The 22,107-nt window shown below is 36.5% G+C and overlaps 1 protein-coding gene across 4 annotated transcripts in view; it reads right to left on the bottom strand.

Moving 5' to 3' along the window:
• RALGAPA1 (Ral GTPase activating protein catalytic subunit alpha 1) overlaps window positions 1–22,107 on the bottom strand; it is a 223,837-nt gene that overhangs the window by 92,983 nt on the left and 108,747 nt on the right. For all 4 annotated transcript variants that reach the window (XM_014589290.2, XM_027773395.1, XM_006152371.3 and 1 more), the window contains 7 exons: window positions 20,913–21,038; window positions 16,850–16,908; window positions 12,175–12,283; window positions 10,102–10,212; window positions 5,442–5,510; window positions 2,222–2,356; window positions 1,638–1,821 (listed from right to left, as the gene is read on the bottom strand). In XM_014589290.2, coding sequence (XP_014444776.1) covers window positions 1,638–1,821; window positions 2,222–2,356; window positions 5,442–5,510; window positions 10,102–10,212; window positions 12,175–12,283; window positions 16,850–16,908; window positions 20,913–21,038 — 793 coding nt within the window. The remainder of the gene's footprint in view (window positions 1–1,637; window positions 1,822–2,221; window positions 2,357–5,441; window positions 5,511–10,101; window positions 10,213–12,174; window positions 12,284–16,849; window positions 16,909–20,912; window positions 21,039–22,107) is intronic.

Here is a 22,107-nt window from a genome sequence, read left to right as displayed (position 1 = left end):
ATCAAAAATGTATTCTAGATTCCTTTTTTTTCTCTTACTCATCACAAAATCCTTGACCTTACCTCCTAAATATTTCTCAAATCCGTCTTTCTTCCTATTACTACCACCACTGTTAAGTAACTAAATAAGTTTAATTTAAGCCTTTGGTAACTAACCTATCACAACCTCATGCTTGGCTGAGTTAACTGCTCAAATCAACCTAATGTAATAGGGATCAGCGATCTTTTTCTGTAAAGGGCCAGGCAGTAAAAATTTTAGTTTTGTGAGTAACATTATCTCTGTTGCTAATCAACATAGTTGCTTTAACACAAAAGCAACCATAATGATACAATAATGAACAACATGGATGTAGCCCAGTAAAACTATTTATAGAAACAGGCAGCAGTCATGAGCCATAATCTGTTTATTCCTCTAAAATACTACTATCAAAAATGCTCTGAACCCTAATTTCATCATGTAATTCCCCCTCTTTAGACTCTTCATTGTGACCAGCAGATAGCATAATGGTTACATCACTGGATGTCCATATAATTGACCACAGTTCAAGTCCTGGACCTGGCAGCTTAAAACTCACTCTAGGAGCATATGTCTGTGTACCCAAGATCCAAAAAGGAGAATGGAGAAGAAAGGATTATGGCATGGCCATACCCCTGGGGGGGGGGAGGTAATTTCTCACTTCCTGTCTCTATCTCTCCAGTGAGTTCACGTGCTCTATAGCAAAAATCTCTTCTCTTAAAAAAAAAGAAAAAAAAAAAACCAACTCTTCATTAATTGCTGAGATCCTCTGTATCTTGTATATACTTCTATTTGTATACGTAGCATTAGAACATTATTTGTTAATATTATTCTCTTATATCTGAATGTGAGCTCTCTGAATGAAGAAACAACGTAGCTTAAAAAGATGTATTAAGCTCACTATGTACCAAGAACTATACAAATGCTTTACAGATATTAGCTTCTTTTTTTTTTTTTTTTTTTTTTTTTGAGAGATTTTCACTGTAGGGCACATGTGCTCGCCAGACAGACAGAGAGAGACATAGAGACAGAAAGCGAGAAATCACCCCCCAGGGGGGATGGTCACGCCGCAATCCCTTCTCCTCCATTCTCCTCTCGGGATCTTGGGCACGCACGCACACGCGCCCGGCGTGAGTTTTAAGCCACCGGGTCCGGGACACGAACCTCGGTCGACTACGTGGGAGTCCAGCGACATAGCCATTACGCTAACTGCTGGTTCCCCAGATATTATCTTCTTTATACTCAAAACAACCCTTGAGGGAACTCTTATTATCCACATTTTACAAATAAGGATAGTCACTCAACAAGTAAATGACAGCCAAAATTCAATACCACATCTGTCAGACTCTAATTTCTATGAATATCCTATGATGTATATAATAGAACTTCTGAGAATAACTTATTCAGAAGTATAAATGGAGGATCCTAACAAATAATCTTAATAATTATGTATATGAAGTTATTTCTCAAACTATAAATGAACTTATACTATAATACACATATTTAGGCAAACAACTACAAAGTAAGACATATTTTCTTTCTTCATTATTCCATCCATGGCCTCAATTCATACTCTTGAGACAACTCAAGCAATATGTTATCCTGAAGAGAATTCATTTTACCTTCTGTTACTGGTTGGAGTTTAGAAGATCGTTCTGAATCAGGAGAATGTAGAGGTTCAGGCTCTTTCAGACTTTCCAAATGCATAAAAGGATCATAATCTACAGATGCCAAATCAGAGAGGCTTAGTGGAAAATACCTAGGATTGCTAAAGCACTGAGCTCCATAAACGCACCCATGTAAAACCTGTAAATAATAAAGACAATGTCAAGTTTTACTTTTAAATGAAAATAAATACATTGAGGTTAAAAGAGACAGAGGTTGACTGCTAAATTAAGAGTTTGGCAAGAACTTTATTTTAAAACTCAGATCTTCAATCAAAGTAAAATTTAATACCACTTAAGAAGAATGAGTAAAACTTAACTAACGATTCTCGTATTCAACAGAAATTCAGTTCCTCTCGAAACTCTGCAATGAAACAATGGGATCTTGTAGGAAGTACTTTTAAAATTCCTAAAAGGTACCTAAGCTAAATCAATATTCTTAGGAAATATCTAGTTTTGAAACAATGAAAATGTTACAGGAAATTTTATTTACTAAGTTTGAAAAACCCTATGTTACCAAATAAATAATAAGGGAAGTTTACCTTATAAATACAATTGAGGACAGACTTTTCGGTTTTATCATTTTCTGCTCCTGTAGCATGGACCGGTTGGAGCAGTGTCTTTAGAGGTAAGGCCATGATCCAGTCCAGAAGGCAGAGAAGTAAGGATACTACTAACTGTAACAACAACAAGACACCATTATAATTGTGAACTCATAAAAGAAAGAACTTAATACTTATCTCATGACCCTTTTCTTTAACATTTCACTATATGGCATGTACACTAACTATACATATAGACAGACAGAGAGGGAAAGTGAGAAAGTACCCCTCGGGGTATGGGCACACCATTATCCCTTTCCTTCCATTCTCCTCTTGGAATTTTTGCACATACATGCACATGTACCCAGCATGTTTCGCAAGACACCAGGTCTGGAACTCAAACTGCTGAATTGGTCAGGGGGGTCCAATTACTGCAATTACCACACTACTGGCTGGCTCCCAACAATTCACAATCTCATTCTTTGTTTCCAAAATTTGTTTCAAAATTGACTCTAAGTTTCACTATTAATATTTACATAAATCTAAGTGATTTAAAAATGTTAAATGTGAATTTCTCTTTTATATTTCTCTTATATTTTTGCACTGAAATCACAGAAAAAAATACATCGTGACTTTTCCAACAACCCAATAAAAAGATGGACGTTGAGGCCAGCAAGTGGCATAGTGGTTAAAGTGCTAGACTCCCACAAGGACGACTGAGGTTCTAGTCCTGGATCTGGAGGCTTGAAAATCATGCTGGGTGTGTGTGCATGCATGACCAAAATCCCAGGAGAAAAATAGAGAAGAGATTGTGGCATGGCCATCCTCCCAGGGGTTTATTTCTCACTTTCTCTCTCACTGCCTCTCTCTGGCAAGGGCACATGCCCTATGGCAAAAATCTTTAAAAATCAATCCATCAACACATAAAATAAAAACATAGATTCTAAAATTATTTAGAATATAAAACCACCAAGCTCAAAAGATAACAGACATACATAATTACAGAATAAACAGAAATGAAAAGTTTTAGTCCGTATGTATTATAATGACTTCCACTTTCCTTTTCCTATTTAATACCTGAGTATCTTGCTAGAAAGGCTATGTCGAGCACTATCTAAAATTGTTACTCATTTTACTAAATGACTCTTCCTGCTGGCCACTTTTAAACTTTAGTATATTACAAGCAGAACATTTTCTTCCAAAATGTGAAGTAAAAGAGCAGTATCCATTTCATTGGGTAAAGAATCATTGTCATGAAAGTTACAAAGAAGTTCTACTGATTACAAATGCTCCAATTTGAGGAATAATTCTAGTTTAAATTTCCCAAAGTATCCTCTGAAAAGAGTAAGAAGAACCAATACAACTTCATAAAATCCATATCCTCCCTATAATCGGAAGACAAAGAACATTCAAACTTCAAATCTATAAGGACAAAAACATGCAGCTTATTCCAGTAAGCTCTTTCCCATACTTTAGGCTTTAATGAAAGTAAGTTTTTTTTGGGGAAACCATGAAAAAAAGAAAGTAAAAACTAGCTGTGAACTTAAGATTGACCAAAAACTAACCAGAAAGAAATGAGCTCATTTGTTAAAGAATAGGCAATGGACAGAAGTTAAAAGAGACCATTAAATAATCAAAAAACAGACAGTAAAAGGTTAAGTAAAAAAGCAAGGGCATATAAAGACACTTAAAATGGTATACATAGGGCTATTCCTATTTAGTGTTCAAGCACTATGCATAGAAGGCTGAATTCCACAAGGCTAAATGTGCTTTATATCCTGGCCCTGGCAGCTTGAAAGCACACTGGGTGCATGCTAAAAATGATGGTGGGATGGAGAAATAGGAAAAGAAAAAAAGGACTGTAGTGTGACTGTGCCAAACTGAAGAGTACTTCCTCCCTCCCTCTGTCTGATGCATGCATGAACCCTCTGGCCAAAAAAAAATGTAGAAAAATTAAGATGAAACATTATATATACAAAGGCATAAACAAAAGCACAAAATTACCTGGATACCAAAAATAACTTAAAAAAAGAACAAAGGAAATAAATACATCATGCAGAGAAACAAACACAGAAAATATGCATAATCATAACAACCATAAACTAAGGTGACAGAAATGAACCCAAAGATAGAAGTCTTCAGGGCTGGCAGGTGGCATGGTGGTCAAGGGCACCGGACTGCCACATGGCCAACTGTGGTTCGAGTCCTGGACCTGGAGGCTTGCTTTCTTGTTTTCTCGCTTGTGTGCATGCTTTCTCTCTCTCTTTCTCCCTCTCTGTTCAAATTTAAATAATAAATAAATAAATACGTAAAGCTAAATAAAATAATTCTTCTAAAAAAATATGCAAGTCTTCTCAGAATGGGTATAATTAGCCTAATGAAAAGATTTTCAGTTTGGTTTGCAAATCAAGACCTAAGTATATGTTATATTCAAGACTAAACAAACATATTCAGAAGTACTAAAAGTAAAGGGAGGGAAGGTATACCAACTTTGAATTATAATTCAAACCCAAAAATATTAATGCTAAAAGCTATAATTTAAAAATGAGACAAAAGGCTATGAATATCATGTATTAACACAGTGATTCCCTTTAAAAAGCAAAAACTATACACAATACAAGGGAAGGCAGAACATTAATATTAGGAGACTTTTGCACACTGCTTCCAGTACACAGACTTGGTAGACAGAAAACAACACACATGAATACAAGTTATTTGTCTTTGATAATATTTACACTATTAAACAAATTTTGTCACCAAAAAAGACTGACAATTGCTGGTATAGAACCAAATAAATACGGAATGATTATTCATTAAAGGGCAAAGATAAATTTGCTTAAAATTCATGTCAGACACGTGTGCGTGCATGCCCAAGATCCCAAGATGAGAAAGGAAAGGGATTACAGTATGGCTATTGCCCCTGGGGGGTGATTTCTTGATTCTGTCTTTCTCTGTCTTACTGGCAAGTGCACATGCTCTATAGCAAAAAAACAAAAAACAAAACTCTCTCAAAAAATATTTTTTAAATTATCAAATAAACACTGAAAGATTTGAACTAAAGTATAATGTAATTACACCTAAATAATGAAAAGATATATTTCACACTATAGTTGATTTTGAATACAAAATGAAATTTACCATATAAACAGATACACTTTGGAAAATTTGAAACAATTTACTAGATAACAACATATTAAACATCAAACAAAATTTAAATTACCCTCTTATCCATTTCATAAGATGAAGCTTCTGTACTTGGCAAAAGATGGGTGATAGTGGCTATTAGGATCTGTAGGCAAAAAAAAAATTTTTTTAACAGCTCAAAATGTTAAATTGATTGTAACATCCTAAAACTTGTTAAATACTAACATGATCTAAAAACCTATCACTACATGTTTATCTTAAATACATTAACACTTTTGTTGCAAAGTAACTTTTAAGAGGTAAGCTTTCAATGTAATTAGCAATCCCTTTCAATGCTCATGTACAGAAACAAAAATTTTATGTGTTCTGTCAACTATACATGGATTTCTTCCATATAGAGAGGGTCAATCAGTATGTATAAAGAACAGATACTATATTCATTAGAATATTAGATTAGAAATATTAGAATATAGGGCCAACAGGTAGAGTGGGGTTAATGTGCTGGACTTCCAAAGAGTCGACCGTAGTTCGAGTCTCAGACTTGAAAATCATGCCAGGTGTGTGTGTGTGCATGCCCAAAATTCCAGGAGGATAATGGAGAAGGGGTGGCAATGCACCATCCCACCAGGAGAGTGATTTCTCACTTTCCCTCTTATGGTCTATTACTCTCCGCTAAGCACATGCACCCAATGGCAAAAACCTTAAAAAATATATATATATATCTATATATCTATATATAGATATATATATAGATAGATAGATAAGCAAAAGATTTATGAAATAATTTGTAATCCTGTCACTTTAAGAAATATACTCTGGTGTCTTCTAGACCTTTCCATATAATCTATATAAATATATCCCTTTTCAAAAAAGTATTGTAAAATGTAGTTTTTTCAATTTACATACATTATACACTAAATATTTTATGAATAAATTAAAAACAAAATGTGAAGAAACAAAATAAATTATTAAAAGAAGGAAAAATATATTATTTATCCTACAAATCTTTGGTCTCATTCAACTTTTCTTTTTCTAAATTTGCTAAAGCGTATGTGTACTTGCCAGAGAGAACAGAAAGTGAGAAAGCACCCCTCTTAAAGGAAACTCATGGCACAATCTCTCCTCCTCCATTTCTCTTTTCAGGATTTTGGGCATGCAAGCAGGTCCACACAGTCAGTCACGTGGCATCTAGCTGCCTCAACCACCACATCACTTGGCTGGCCCCATTCAATAGTTTTATGAACATGCTAAAAATGTGTAAGTGTAAGGGTCAGCAGATGGCATGATGGTTAAAGGTGCTGGACTCCCACATGGCTGACCATAGTTCAAGGACTGGACCTGGTGGCTTTGCTTTCTCACTTTCCCTTTCTCTCTCTCTCTCTTTCTCTCTCTCTGATCAAACTGGAAAGTAATAATAATAAAGTTAGATAAAATAATTCTTTAAAAATATGTAGGTATAAAGTTATTATATTTTAGGGTGAGCAGGTACTATGGTAGTTAAGATGCTGGATTCCCACATGGCCAATTTTGACTGGAGTCCCAGACACGGCAGATTGAAAATCATGTCAGACATGTGTGAATACGTGTCCAAAATTCCAAAAGGAGAATGGAGAAGATTTATTTTATTTATTTATTCATTTATTTTAATTTGACCAGAGAGAGACACTGAGAGAGAGGGAAAGTGAGAAAGCAGGCCACCGGGTCCAGCATGGGCATGTCCAGTGCCTGAACCACCAGACCATGGTGTGGCTATGTCCTCTGGGGTGTGATTTCTCACTTTTCCATTCTCTGTCTCCCTCCAGTGAGTGCATGAGCCCTATGGCAAAACCTTAAAGAGAAAAAAAAAAAAGTTATCGTAATTTTATTGTGTTTTTATTGTATGCTGTTACACTTTTACAAATTATTGTTTCAATTCATTAAGAAGAAAAATTATTCTAACTATATTTTATACAGAGAAAGGCTTTTATTCACTAACGCTACACTTACTTTAGTGTTGTTATAGAGGTGGCAACATGGTTGAGTGGGAAAAGCCTGATTTTGGACTCTTACAGATGTCAATTTGAACCTGTTTCTGTTTTGTGACTTTACGTAAGTAATTACTAAATTCTCAGTTCTTTCATTTAAATAATGGGCAGAGGAAGAAACAATTCCCTACATCAAAAAACTTTTAATAATTAAATGAGATATTATTTTAAAACGTCTTTTAAAGTGACTTATACATGCTAGATGCTCAGTAAATATCAGTTCTAACCTTTCCTAAAATATTACGAGAATACGAGAAAAATAAAATTCTGATTGAAGAGAGCAGACAGGGATTTTTAATTTTTGAGGAGATGGCATTTAAGTCAATCACTGACAGGTAAAGGTATAGAGGGAAGTAAAGTTTTTTGGGTAAGAGGAGGGGGTATGTTGAGGTGATAGTAAGTAGACTTAATTGCCTGAACAACATAGTATTTCAATGGACTCTATACACGACTCTGGAAAGATGGGCTGGATCCTCAGTTGGAGGCCTTGAATTCATAGTTAAAGAATTTGGGGGAACCAGCAGTTAGCGTAATGGCTATGTCGCTGGACTCCCATGTAGTCGACCGCGGTTCGTGTCCCAGACCCGGTGGCTTAAAACTCACGCCGGGCGCGTGTGCGTGCGTGCCCAAGATCCCGAGAGGAGAATGGAGGAGAAGGGATTGCGGCGTGACCATCCCCCCTGGGGGGTGATTTCTCGCTTTCTGTCTCTATGTCTCTCTCTGTCTGTCTGGCGAGCGCACGCGCCCTACAGTGAAAATCTCTCCAAAAAAAAAAGAATTTGGCATTGTTTTATAGCCAAAGAAAAACCACTTGAAGATTTTTATTTGTTTTATTTCAGGTAAGTAATATAATAATAGCCATATCAATGTGAATGATGACTTGAAGGAGAAGGTACAAGCCAGGAGAACAGTTAGAAGGCTATGTATCTTGGGGGCAGCAGATGGCGAGGTAATTAAGGTGCTGGACTCCCACATGCCTGACTGTTGTTCAAGTATCGGACCTGGTGGTTTGTTTTCTCTCTTTCTCTGGTCAAATTGGGGAAAAAGAAAAAAAAAGGTGAATAAAATTAAATGAAGTAAATCTTTTTTAAAAAACAGGAAGGTTATATATCTCAAGAAGAGCTAAAGTATGTCAGGTTTAGAAAGCATACAAGACACTGAATTAGAATGAAAATTATTTGAAAACTTTGTACATGATTGGCTGAAGAGAAAAGGGAAAAAAGAAAGTACCATGATTTTGGTAACTGGAAAGGGGTATGTTTCCTTCTCAAAGAAAGAGAATGAAGTAGAGAGAATATACAATTATAAAGATGATGGCATAAATACATTTTCATGAAGCATTTAGTTTTCACAACTAATAAATGTTTATTTTTTAGAGAGATTTTTTGTTATAAGGCATATGCACTTGCCAGACAGAGAGAAAGTAAGAATTCACCCCCAGGGCAGATAGCTATGCTGCAGTCCCTTCTCCATTCTCCTCTTGGGATTTTGGGCACACGTATACACATGCCTGGTGTGAGTTTCAAGCTGATGGGCCCAGGACTCGAACCAAGGTCAGCCATGTGGGAGTCCAACACTTTAACCACTGCACGACCTGCTTAGCTCCAATAAATATATTTTTACAGAGATTTTTACTATAGGGTCCATGTGTTCACCAGAGAGACAAAAAGCGAGAAATCACCCTCCAGGCGAATGGCCCTGCCACAATTCCTTCTCCGTTAGTCTCCCCCTGGGTCTTGGACACGCATGCACATGGGCCTGGTGTGAGTGTCAAGTCATCAGGTCTGGGACTAGAACCATGGTCAGCCACGTGGGAGTCCAGCAACGTAACCATTATGCCATCTGCTGGTCCCAATATTTTTAAATGCTTTTACTATGACCCAAATCAGAACAAAATCTTCTAACACAAAATACTAAGCAACTGTTATTTTCTTTTAAAGAATTATTTAATTTTATTTATCATTATTATTTTTTAGTTTTCTACAGGGCTTGTGTGTTACTGTGTTATGCACTTGCCAGAGAGAGAGAGAGAGCGAGTGCACGTGCGTGCATATCACCAGGTCTGGAACTCAAACCATGGTTGGCCTCATTGGAATCTAGCACCTTAACCATCATGCCACCTGCTGGTCCCTGTTACTAATCTTTGATGAAACAAAATGCATGATGGGGGCCAACTAATATCTGATGAAACAAAATGCATGATGGGGGCCAGCAGGCAGTATGGAGGTTAAGGTGACTGGATCTAACATGGGTGACTACACAGTTCAAGTGGCTTAAAAAATAATAATAAAGCAGGGTATGTATGTACACATGCCCAAAATCCTAAAAGAATAGAGGAGAAGGAATTGTACCATCTGCCACTGCCCCACAAGGGTGATCTCTTTCTCTCTGGCAAGTGTGTGCATCCTGTAGCAAAAATTTAAAAACGAAAACAAAGGGGGCTGGCAGGTGGTATGGTGGTTGAAGTGCTGGACTCTACATGGCTGACCACAGTCTGAGTCACAGACCTGGCTGCTTTCTTCCTCTCTCTGGTAAAATGAAAAAATAATAATAATAAAAAATTAAATGATTCTTAAAAAAAAAAGAAAGAAAAAGCATGATAGATAGCCATTATTTAACTGTGTAGAAACTTTTTAAAACTATTAAATAATTTTGTATTTCAAAATATCTAAATTTAAGACTCTTTAATAAACTCAATGAAAAATTACTTACTTGAATGATTTTCAAAGGAGAATCAGGCTGGTAAACCTGAAGTCTAGGCACATAATGAACCAGCATGTGAAGCATGTTACAAGCTACATGGGCTACTGTTTTATTAGTAAACTGCAAAAATAAACAAAAAAAGAGGCATTATTATAAAATTTTTTTTCATGAACAGTAGTCATCAGTGCACTAGCTGCTATCATTTTTAAATTTCACATTTCTTTCTGTCATTCTATATTTGCACTATTTATTAAAATATTGTTAGGAAAATAATGCTAAAGTTGTCAAAAAAAAAAAAAAGAAAAGAAAAAAGAAACAACACACTCCAAAAACACAAATAACTTGACTTTTTCTTATTAATTCTTGCTATCCTTGTTATACTTGTACTATACATGTACTTTTTTACCTAGATTTCTGCAACAGGATCTCAAATACTAACTTTGTTATGTCTTTCCCCAATTCTAATCTACTATCCAGAACACTTCAGACTAGTCTTCTAAAGCACTGCTCTGACCCTGATATTATCTGCTTAAAATCTCAGATGACTCTCCAAGCATAAAGTCCAAATATTTTTTTTTTTTTTGGAGAGATTTTCGCTATAGGGCACGTGTGCTCGCCAGACAGACAGAGACAGAGAGACAGAAAGCGAAAAATCACCCCCCAGGGGGGATGGTCACGCCGTAATCCCTTCTCCTCCATTCTCCTCTTGGGATCTTGGGCACGCACGCACACGCGCCCAGCGTGAGTTTTAAGCCACCGGGTCCGGGAAGCGAACCGCGGTTGACTACGCGGGAGTCCAGCGCCTTAGCCATTACGCTAACTGCTGGTTCCCTAAAGTCCAATTTTTTATGCTATGTCAAATCTGACCCACTCTTCAAGCCCGCAAATAAATGTCTCCTCTTTTCCAAAGTCTTCCCTGAAAACTAAGATATTTTAAAACATACTATTGTTATTTTAATCTTTTTCTGTTATTAATCTCTTGAAGCTACTATTTATAGTATTTGTTCATTCTTGTATCTTTTACTTGGCCTAGCAATGCCTCAAACACAGTATATATTCAGAAATATCTAACAAGTAAATAATAACAATGATTCAAAACTATTTATTAGGCGGCCCTGTTGTGGTGGCACAGGCAGTCACTGCTGCACAACACCAGAACCACATGGAAGGCCTCAGGTGTGGATACCAGGTTGACCTGAATGAGGACTCTCCAAACAGTTAAAGGAAAATATATCGTGAAAAAAGTAGGCATAAATTTTAATTTTTTGTTATCAAAATAAACTCATACTTTTAATTCCATCTCTCCATGGGCTTTTTGAAATACCTTTATATTATGCATTCATTCGTAAACAAAAAATACCCACTAGTTCATTCAGAGTCTACAAATAATTTGATTATTTTATTCTAAAGAAACGTTATTTTGACACAGAGAGAGTTTTTCACAACTGAATGATAAAGCCAAAAATTGAACAGTTCAAGAATTCAGGAAGTGATAAAGATCAAAGAGCAAGTTATGAAAATACTAAACAAATAAACAAAAAACCATATATATGTCCCGAAAAATCAGTGTCCTCTTTAGGAATCATCTATATGTATGTTAGGGACAAAGCCAAGTACAAAATATGTTGAGATAAAATAGGCCATCATACAGAAATTCTAAATTCAAGCGTAGGACCATTCTTAAGGGATGTGTCAGAATCAAGAAAATAATAAAGTGATTAAAACATTTACTAAGTATTTGATCCCATAAGGGCATTGCATATAACTAATAGTTAAAGAAAAAAATATTCACGCATTCCATACTTTAAAAAAAAGTTTGCCAGAGAGCACAGAAAGAGACAGAGACAATGACAGGAAGGAAGCACCCAGTGGGATGTGGTCATGTTGCAATCCCTTCTACATTTATCCATCTGGCTGGGAGTTGGGGCACCCATGCACACAAACCTAGCATGTTTTTAAGCTGCTGGGGCCAGGATTTAAACCACAGAGTCAGCCAAGTGGGATCTGGCTCTCTGAAGTACTAGATCACAGGGCCGGCCCTCTATACTTTTTAAATATCTTTCACAAAACAGTTTTCTTTACCTTTAAGGACACACAAATAACATTCAAAGCTTCTTTAATTTGAGGATGATGAGACTCATGAACTAGTTCTTCACAAATCCAAATACCCAAACTGCAAAGTGCTACACATCTGCAAAAAAGGCAATCAACAAGGATAAAAATGAAACTGGATAGACCTTTAAATAAAATAAAACCAACGTGCACAATAAATGACACAGATTGAACACACAATGTTTACAAAAAATAATGAATTTGTTACGTTATGCATTACCTGATGACTAAGGAAAAGAAAGTAGAAAGATATCCTCAAAACTCTCAGCAAAATATTCTGACTTACTACTAAGATCATAGGCGAGGATAACACACAGCATCTTTCTAATAAATCTATAAACCAAGATTGCTGTGAAGCCTCTTAAACAAACATGTAACCTGCTTTCCAAAAGGAGAGTATAATTTTATTGACTGACAAAGACATGAAACTGATGAAATAAGTCAAATATTATTTTTGTACTTTTAAAATTTAACAGTCACTGATTCTTTTTAAAAATAAAGAATCCCGGGGAACCAGCAGTTAGCGTAATGGCTATGTCGCTGGCCTTCCACGTAGTCGACCGCGGTTCATGTCCTGGACCCAGTGGCTTAAAATTCACGCCAGGCGCATGTGCGTGTGTGTCCAAGATCCCGAGAGGAGAATGGAGGAGAAGGGATTGCGGCGTGACCATCCCCCCTGGGGGGTGATTTCTCACTTTCTGTCTCTATGTCTCTCTCTGTCTGTCTGGCGAGTGCATGTGCCATATAGCAAAATCTCTCCAAATAAATAAATAAAGAAAGAACCCCAACAGAAAGAGAACTAGTAGAATTTTTGCTCTATTCCAAATGTCTTGTGGGCCTTCATTTCCCTAGCAACATAACTGCAGCTGAGTTTTAGACTGAAGAGATCTACCTGATGATCAGAATCAGTCAAGAATTCTACTATTATATTCCAGTTTAGGCTTCTGGAGTGTAACCTTCCAAGAAAGGGTATATACTAAAAAGGTATAGAAAAACAAATTGAGGGCCCAGCAGATAGCATAGTGGTTACATTGCTGGACTCCCATATGACCAACTACAAACTGAGTTCCAGATCCAGAGGCTTGAAAATCACGCCAGGCATATGTGTGTGCATGGCCAAGATCCTGAGAAGAGAATGAAGGAGAAGGAACTGCAGTGTGGCCATCCCCCACAAAGGATGAAAGAATGATTTCTCACTTTCTCTCTCACTGTGTGTGTCTCTTTCTGGTGAACACATGTGCTCTAAGACAAAAACTCATTTAAAGCAAAAAACAAAAAACAAATGGAGACGATGTTATATTTAACTTCTGAGGTACCAGAGCAGGTTATTTAAATTCTCTGGGGTTGGGGCCAGCAAGTGGCTATGGTTCAAGTCCTGGATTTGGCGGCTTGCTTTCTCTCTGTCTCTCTCTGTGAGCACATGTGCCCTATAGCAAATTTAAAATAATAATAATAAATAAAACTAAACAAGTAATTCTTTAAAAAATAATAAATTCTCTGGCCTTTCCAGAGATGTAGGTCACAGAAGTAGCAGCACAGACTATAATGTTGAGGCTAATAACATAGAATTAGCATTAAGAAACGTAAACTACAATTTAATGCTGTTTGGAGACAAAAAGAAGGATCATTGTGTGCAACCAGCAACTTGCAAATTTAGATCTAAACCTTTATTAGAAAACATGTATTAGTAAAACTGAAAAATGTCAGGTTTTATTTATTTATTTAGGTACAGGTTTTTGCCTTAGGGTACATGTGCTTGCTGGAGAGAGAGCGAGACAGAAACAGGGAGAGGGAAAGTAAGAAATCACCCCCAGGGGCCATGGCCGGACTGCAATTCCTTCTCCTCCATTCTCTTCCCAGGATCTTGGGCACATACACACGTATGTGCTCGGCATGAGTTTCAAGCCACTGGGTCCAGGATTCAAACCATGGTCAACCATGTGGGAGTCCAGTGACATAATCACTATGCTATCTGCTGGCCCACAGTTTTTATTTCTTAAGGCAGAAAAATGAAGAGATCTGAAAATCTGAATACTTACATTCCATTTTTAAAAGTTCTAATCAACTACTTAAGAATATTAAAAAATATTTTTTACATATATTACTTTCTGTAATAAAAATTTTAACACAATTTAATAAACATTCACTGAGCACCTACTACATTTCAAGGTATTACATAAGAGACAAAGACAAATAATTTTAATAGAGAGCAAAATGTACTTAAGAAGATTACATTTTAGAAGTAGAGGGTAAAGTTACTGAAAAAAGGTGACTGGGATTTTTTATTTTAAAAAAGCAAAATTTTATATTTTATTTTATTTTTATTTTTAATTTGCCAGAGAGAACATGAGGGAGGGAGAGTCAGAGGGAGAAAGCACCCCTTCAATAGGGTGTGGTCATACCCCAACCCCTTCTCTTCCATTTCTCTGTCCTGTCAGGATTTTTGTCATGCACATGTAAGAGGTATGTTTCTCAAGTCTTGGGTCCAAAATTTTAACCATGCAGTGAGCCATATGGGATCCAAGTCCCTTAACCACTAGACCATAAGGCTAGTCCTAGGATTTGATAAACTTATTTTTTTTAGGGTTTTGCCCTAGGGCACATGTGTCCACCAGATAGAGACAGAGAGAAAGTGAGGAATTACCACCCGAGGGGGAATGGCCACTTCCCAAACCCTTCTCCGTTCTCCTCTCAGGATTTGGGCAAGCATGCACACACACACACACACAGTGATTTTTTTTGAACCACTGGATCTGGGACTGGAACCACTATGGTCAGCCATGTGGGACTCCAGTGCCACAACCAAATGCCAAGTGCTGGTCTTAGTATATTATTTTATAATAAAGGTAGGTTAATAGATAAACTGTGAAAAAAGGAAGAATGTTTTATCATTCAAGTAATATAAAATTTTAATTCAGAATGGCTTTTATGTCGATGAAAAATAATCTAGATTGCTATAATAATTGAATCAACTTCAAAAAATAAGATTCCTAACACCAAATAGTTATATTAAATCTAAGAACATCTGACCTACCGTGCGGGACCAGAGGGTTCATCTCTTGCAGAACTTAAGACAGTTTTGATGATAAGTTCCTAAAATAAGGGGAAAATAGTTAATACCGAAGACTAAGATTCCATTCATTCATTTAATTAATTCAAAAAATTTTTATAAAGTAGCCATTATGGGCTAAACACTGTGCCAGATATATGGAGATACCATAGTAGACTAAACAGAGTATATATTCTCATGTACATAATTTTAATAAAGAATACAATGTTATTCATAAATGTAGCTAAATAATAAAACTTTCTGAAATTTATAACCAAAAATATATGTTCAAAAAATAACCTTTTTTCAGATTACAAGAGTAATAAAGGCTCAGTATAAGACAGATAACTAAAGTGGAATTAATACCTCAGAGATACGACATCTTTTTAAGACTTTGATAAATCATCGAAGAGCCAGAGCAGGGCCACCCCTGTAGTGCAATGGTTAAGTGCTATGCCTAGGGAGCTGTATCCCACATGGCTGAGCACAGTTTGAACCCCAGCCCAGCAACCTGAAAAACACTCCCAGCATATGTGCAAGCATGCCCCAAATCCTGACAGAATGAAGAAATGGAAGAAAAAAGATTGTGGCATTATTGGGGTGTGCTTTCTTTCTCTGGAAGCACACATGCTCTCTGGCAATTAAAAAAAAAAAGAAGTCAGTAGCAGATAGCTTTATTGGTGAATTCTAGCAGATATTTAAAATTAATACTGGGGCCAGCTGGTGGCATAGTGGTTAAGGCACTGGACTCCCACATAGCTGACTGTGGTTCGAGTCCCAGATTTGGGGGCTTGCTTCCTCACTCCCCCTACCCTCTGGCCAAATTAAATAATAATAATAATAACAACAACAATAAAATAACTAGTTCTCTAAAAAAAAAAAATTAATACCAGTCCTCTTCAAACTCTTCCAAAAAAAACTGAAGAAGGAATACTCATACATTCATTTTGAGATCAGTATTGCCCTTGCACCAAAATTAGATAAAAGCACTTAAAAAAAAAAACAAGAGAAAAAAAAAAGAAAAAAAAAAGGTCAACATCCCTGAGGAGTGGAAATTAACCATGCAGTGAGCCATATGGGATCCAAGTCCCTTAACCACTAGACCATAAGGCTAGTCCTAGGATTTGATAAACTTATTTTTTTTAGGGTTTTGCCCTAGGGCACATGTGTCCACCAGATAGAGACAGAGAGAAAGTGAGGAATTACCACCCGAGGGGGAATGGCCACTTCCCAAACCCTTCTCCGTTCTCCTCTCAGGATTTGGGCAAGCATGCACACACACACACACACAGTGATTTTTTTTGAACCACTGGATCTGGGACTGGAACCACTATGGTCAGCCATGTGGGACTCCAGTGCCACAACCAAATGCCAAGTGCTGGTCTTAGTATATTATTTTATAATAAAGGTAGGTTAATAGATAAACTGTGAAAAAAGGAAGAATGTTTTATCATTCAAGTAATATAAAATTTTAATTCAGAATGGCTTTTATGTCGATGAAAAATAATCTAGATTGCTATAATAATTGAATCAACTTCAAAAAATAAGATTCCTAACACCAAATAGTTATATTAAATCTAAGAACATCTGACCTACCGTGCGGGACCAGAGGGTTCATCTCTTGCAGAACTTAAGACAGTTTTGATGATAAGTTCCTAAAATAAGGGGAAAATAGTTAATACCGAAGACTAAGATTCCATTCATTCATTCAACAAATTTTTATTAAGTAGCCATTATGGGCTAAACACTGTGCCAGATATATGGAGATACCATAGTAGACTAAACAGAGTATATATTCTCATGTACATAATTTTAATAAAGAATACAATGTTATTCATAAATGTAGCTAAATAATAAAACTTTCTGAAATTTATAACCAAAAATATATGTTCAAAAAATAACCTTTTTTCAGATTACAAGAGTAATAAAGGCTCAGTATAAGACAGATAACTAAAGTGGAATTAATACCTCAGAGATACGACATCTTTTTAAGACTTTGATAAATCATCGAAGAGCCAGAGCAGGGCCACCCCTGTAGTGCAATGGTTAAGTGCTATGCCTAGGGAGCTGTATCCCACATGGCTGAGCACAGTTTGAACCCCAGCCCAGCAACCTGAAAAACACTCCCAGCATATGTGCAAGCATGCCCCAAATCCTGACAGAATGAAGAAATGGAAGAAAAAAGATTGTGGCATTATTGGGGTGTGCTTTCTTTCTCTGGAAGCACACATGCTCTCTGGCAATTAAAAAAAAAAAGAAGTCAGTAGCAGATAGCTTTATTGGTGAATTCTAGCAGATATTTAAAATTAATACTGGGGCCAGCTGGTGGCATAGTGGTTAAGGCACTGGACTCCCACATAGCTGACTGTGGTTCGAGTCCCAGATTTGGGGGCTTGCTTCCTCACTCCCCCTACCCTCTGGCCAAATTAAATAATAATAATAATAACAACAACAATAAAATAACTAGTTCTCTAAAAAAAAAAAAATTAATACCAGTCCTCTTCAAACTCTTCCAAAAAAAACTGAAGAAGGAATACTCATACATTCATTTTGAGATCAGTATTGCCCTTGCACCAAAATTAGATAAAAGCACTTAAAAAAAAAACAAGAGAAAAAAAAAAGAAAAAAAAAAGATCAACATCCCTGAGGAGTGTAAATTTGAAAATCCTCCACAAAATACTGGCAAAGTGAATTCGACAGCACATGAAAGAATCATACACCATGTTCAAGTAGAATCAATTTGTGTGACATAAGGATAATTCAATACATACAAATCAATAAATGTAACACGTCACATTAACAGAATATAGATAAAATACGAACATTTCAATAGCTAGAGAAAAAGCATTTGACAAACTACAACATTCTTTCATCATAAAAACTGCCAACAAATTGTAAAAGTAATGTACTTCAACATAGCAAAGGCCATAAATGGCAACTCTTCTCTATCTACTCCCCTCTGGGGAATAGTGACACTGCAATCCTTTCTCCTCCATTCTTCTCTTAAGATTCTTGGCATGTGTGCAGTTAGGCCTGGGTATGTTTCTCAAGCCACCAGGTCTGAGATTCAAACTGTGTGGTCTACTGTGTGGGATACAGCTGCCTTAAATATCCAGAGAAATCCAGAGACAGAACATAAATCTGTAGTTGCTAAAGGTGTGGTGTCATAAGGGAAATATGATTTCTTTGGGAATAATAAAAATGCTCTAATATATTTACACATTTTTAAAAAAAATATTGCCAGAGGGTTTATGTTCTCAGAGCGAGAGAAAGACAAGAGAGGAAATCACCTAATGAGGTGTGATTACACTGCAATCTTTTTTCCTCCATTTCTCTATCCTATCAGGATCTGGGGTACATATGCATATGTACTCGGTGTAGTTTTTGAGCTGTGGGGGCTGGGACTTGAACCATGGTCAGCCATGTAGGACATAGCTCCTCATGTATAGCACTTAACCACCACACTATGGGCTAGCACAGAAAATGCTCTAGTATTTACTGTGATGATAGTTGCACAATTCTGTGACTATACTAAAAAACATTACATGGGTGAATTGTAAAAATGAAGATTATGTATACAAAATTCTACAATATAAAATTCTACACAAGCAAATAGCTCAGCTGGGAAGTCATGAGACTTGGAAAGAGGTCTTGAAGATTTTGCAGATAAAGTATGGATGACAGTAGTATGTGTTTGGGTTGATTTAGAGGCAAGAAAAAGAGAACATGATTATATAATGATACTTTATACAGAAGGAAATGGTTTTTCAAAAACACGGAACCAAGAAACAGCCTGGTGGCCCAGCCACAGTGGCACAAGTAGGAGGGTGCCACATGCCTGTGGTCATAGCTACCTAGAGGCTGGGGCAAGAAAACTGTTCATGTGAGCCTTGGTCCAAAATACTTCTCTCACAAACACACGAAAAGAGAGCACGGTAAGTTCCATGTGGCTGTAGTTTGAAGTATAAGGATAACTGGTTTTAGTGAAAATATAGAAATTAAATATGCCCATAATGTTATATAACTTTCCCTTTAAATCTTTCTTTGCTAACTAAGAACAATTAGGCTTTTTGTTTTCTTCACCAGTATCATTTTGGAGATTCCCACCCCCCGCCTAAAAAAAGGTTATTTTACTTAAATCACTTAAACCATTACTGCCTACGTAATAGCCAACAGAGAACAAGACTACTCTGAAATACAGTGAGGCAGTAGGCTAGGCTAACCCCTAACTAACTCAGAACTGACTTAGCAAATTAATACTACTACTCATCCTTGACTTTTGGGAATTTCTAAAAATAAATGAAAACAAAGCTATTATGTCCCTGAAGAGTACAGGTCAACTTGTATAGCTTTTATGAATTGTCACTGTAAGTCTGCATTGGCCCATATGATTTTATGTGTAAGTCAAGCTCACTTAACAAACAGGTAACAAATGATTTCTGAGTGCACACTATGTGCCAAGCAGTGTATTAGGCTATAAGGATATAGTCATAAATAAGACCTTCTGGTATTTGTCTATCTAAAGTAGAATTCAGTTGCTAAAGGAGTAATTACAAATATAATAAATGTTACAAAGAAACATATGGATGCTATAGAGAATGCAGGCAATACTCAACATAAACTGGATTAGGAAACTTCTTTCAGAGAAAGCAAGTTTAAAAAATCATCAGCATGATCCCTGAGGAGTTGTAATGTATTTCTCTCAACCTTTCCTCTAATTCTTGAGACAAAACACAGAGACCATCTGACAATTATTGTGATAGGCACAATTTCTCAGGACTGTTAAACTCTTGGAAATTGATAACATATAGGCACTCCGTTAAAGACAATCCAAACTTAGTGACAGAATTAACTTACTCATTCCAAGGCACACTGCTGGGCCGGAGTATTGACTGCCTTTCTCATAACTACGAGAACTTTTCACACCACCCTTCTCTATCACTGTCTAACACTACTGAGTCCAGAGGACTGATGATGCTGATCATGCCACAACTTCCCCTTCAAACAGAGGCTGACTGCAGAGGAATAGAAAAATATTTTTCAACTTTCTAACTGAAAATTATAAACAAGAAGGATCATTGGTAGGTTGGCTGCTAACCAGATTTTTCTTTTTTTTTTTTTTGAATTAACATCTGGGGTAAACTTCATTGGCAATTGTATAGTCACTGTTAATTTGTACCATCCACCACCGTTTAAGCTTTATAATGGTTCAGGTACATGAGCTGTCCACCTTAACCCACAGTTCCTAGGGAGTAAAGAACCTTCCATTACTTTGATTCATCACACTGAGAAACTGGGAGAGGAAGAAAGTTACATACATATGTGGTTTAGTTTGCCACATCAATCTCAGAAACTTTATACTAGGAGGATTGTATTTGAGTCATAAGACATTTCTATAAATGTCAGTTAAATGATTGAATAGGAGGCAAAAAAGATACAATGAGAAAGCTGTTCAAAACAGAAAGCTGTTTTGAACACAAAAATGGCTAAGCTCCTAGCTTTGTATCTGGAGAATATGGTTGGTCAATATTCTTTAATAATTGCATGGAATACAGTATGAAAAGAGAATAACAATATACTGCATATGCTTTATGATTATAAAAACATTTAATTAAAATTAAAGTAAGATGCTAATTAAAATTAGCAGCTTATTTCTTACCTTCACATCTGTAAACTGAGATACAGCAATTTCAGGAATGTTGGGATGGAGGGCAGGCAGTTCACAATATAGGTTGGGAAAGCAAACCAAAGATCCCAGAAGAACTTGTGCTTCCACTCTTGGTGCCTATGTACATAGCAGATTTTAAAAATCTTTAAAATATATTTGATATTAAGTTATCATAAAAATTACTTTGTTACTCAACTATTTTACACAGGAAAGTGAGAATATAAAACAAAATTCAAAAAGAAAAAGAGAGATGGCAAAAAGATTTAGGTTTCCTTCTGGACTGTCCACATAAACTATTGTTATTCTCAATGAGGACCAATAGTAAGAATAAATAAAATTCATATTTTTTAAGAATTATTTTATTTAACTTTATTTATTTACTTAATTTGACCAGAGAGGGACAGAGAATGAGAAGAGAGAGAGAGAGAGAGAACAAGAAAGCAAGCTGCCAGATCTGGGCCTCAAACTATGGTTAGTCATGTGGGAATCCAGCATCCTTAATTTTAAGGAGAAATACAAATACTTTTTTTGAAAGGTAACTCACACATCATAACATACTTAGGATGCAGTGTCACTAGATTACATTCGTTACTACCTAAGGATAAATAAAAAAGGATGAAAATATTAACTATCTTTCAGAAACAGGCACGAGTCTAGGTGGTTTGTTTGCTTGTTTGTTTATTTATTTATTTAGCCACAGTATGCACGCATTTCCTGCAGAAACATGGGGAGGGTGGTGAGAAAAGAACTCCTGGGGAGATGGTCACACCACAATCCCTTTTCCTCCATTCTCCACCTGGTAATACACATACTTGGTGTGATTTCCAAGCCTCTCTGTCTAGGGCTCCAACCACAGTTGGTCATGTGGAAATCCAGGACCTTAACCATCACACTACTGGCTGACCCCAGTTTGGATTGTTTTTATGATACCATGCATATTAAGAAAGGCATTGCCAGGACCAGCAGTTGCCATAACGGCTGTTGCTGGACTCCCATGTAGTCGACTGTGGTTCAAGTGCTGGACCTGGTGGCTTAAACTCATACTAGGCACGTGTGCATGTACGCCCAAGATCCTGAGAGTTGAGAATGGAAGAGAAGGGATTGTGGCATGGCCATACACCCTTGGGGGTGATTTCTTGCTTTCTGTCTCTGTCTTTCTGGTGAGTGCACGTGCCCTATAGCAAAA

Source organism: Tupaia chinensis, unplaced genomic scaffold, assembly GCF_000334495.1.
Source record: "Tupaia chinensis unplaced genomic scaffold, TupChi_1.0 Scaffold000350_1, whole genome shotgun sequence".
NCBI lineage: Eukaryota > Metazoa > Chordata > Mammalia > Scandentia > Tupaiidae > Tupaia > Tupaia belangeri.
This window is presented reverse-complemented; position numbering and strand designations above follow the sequence as displayed.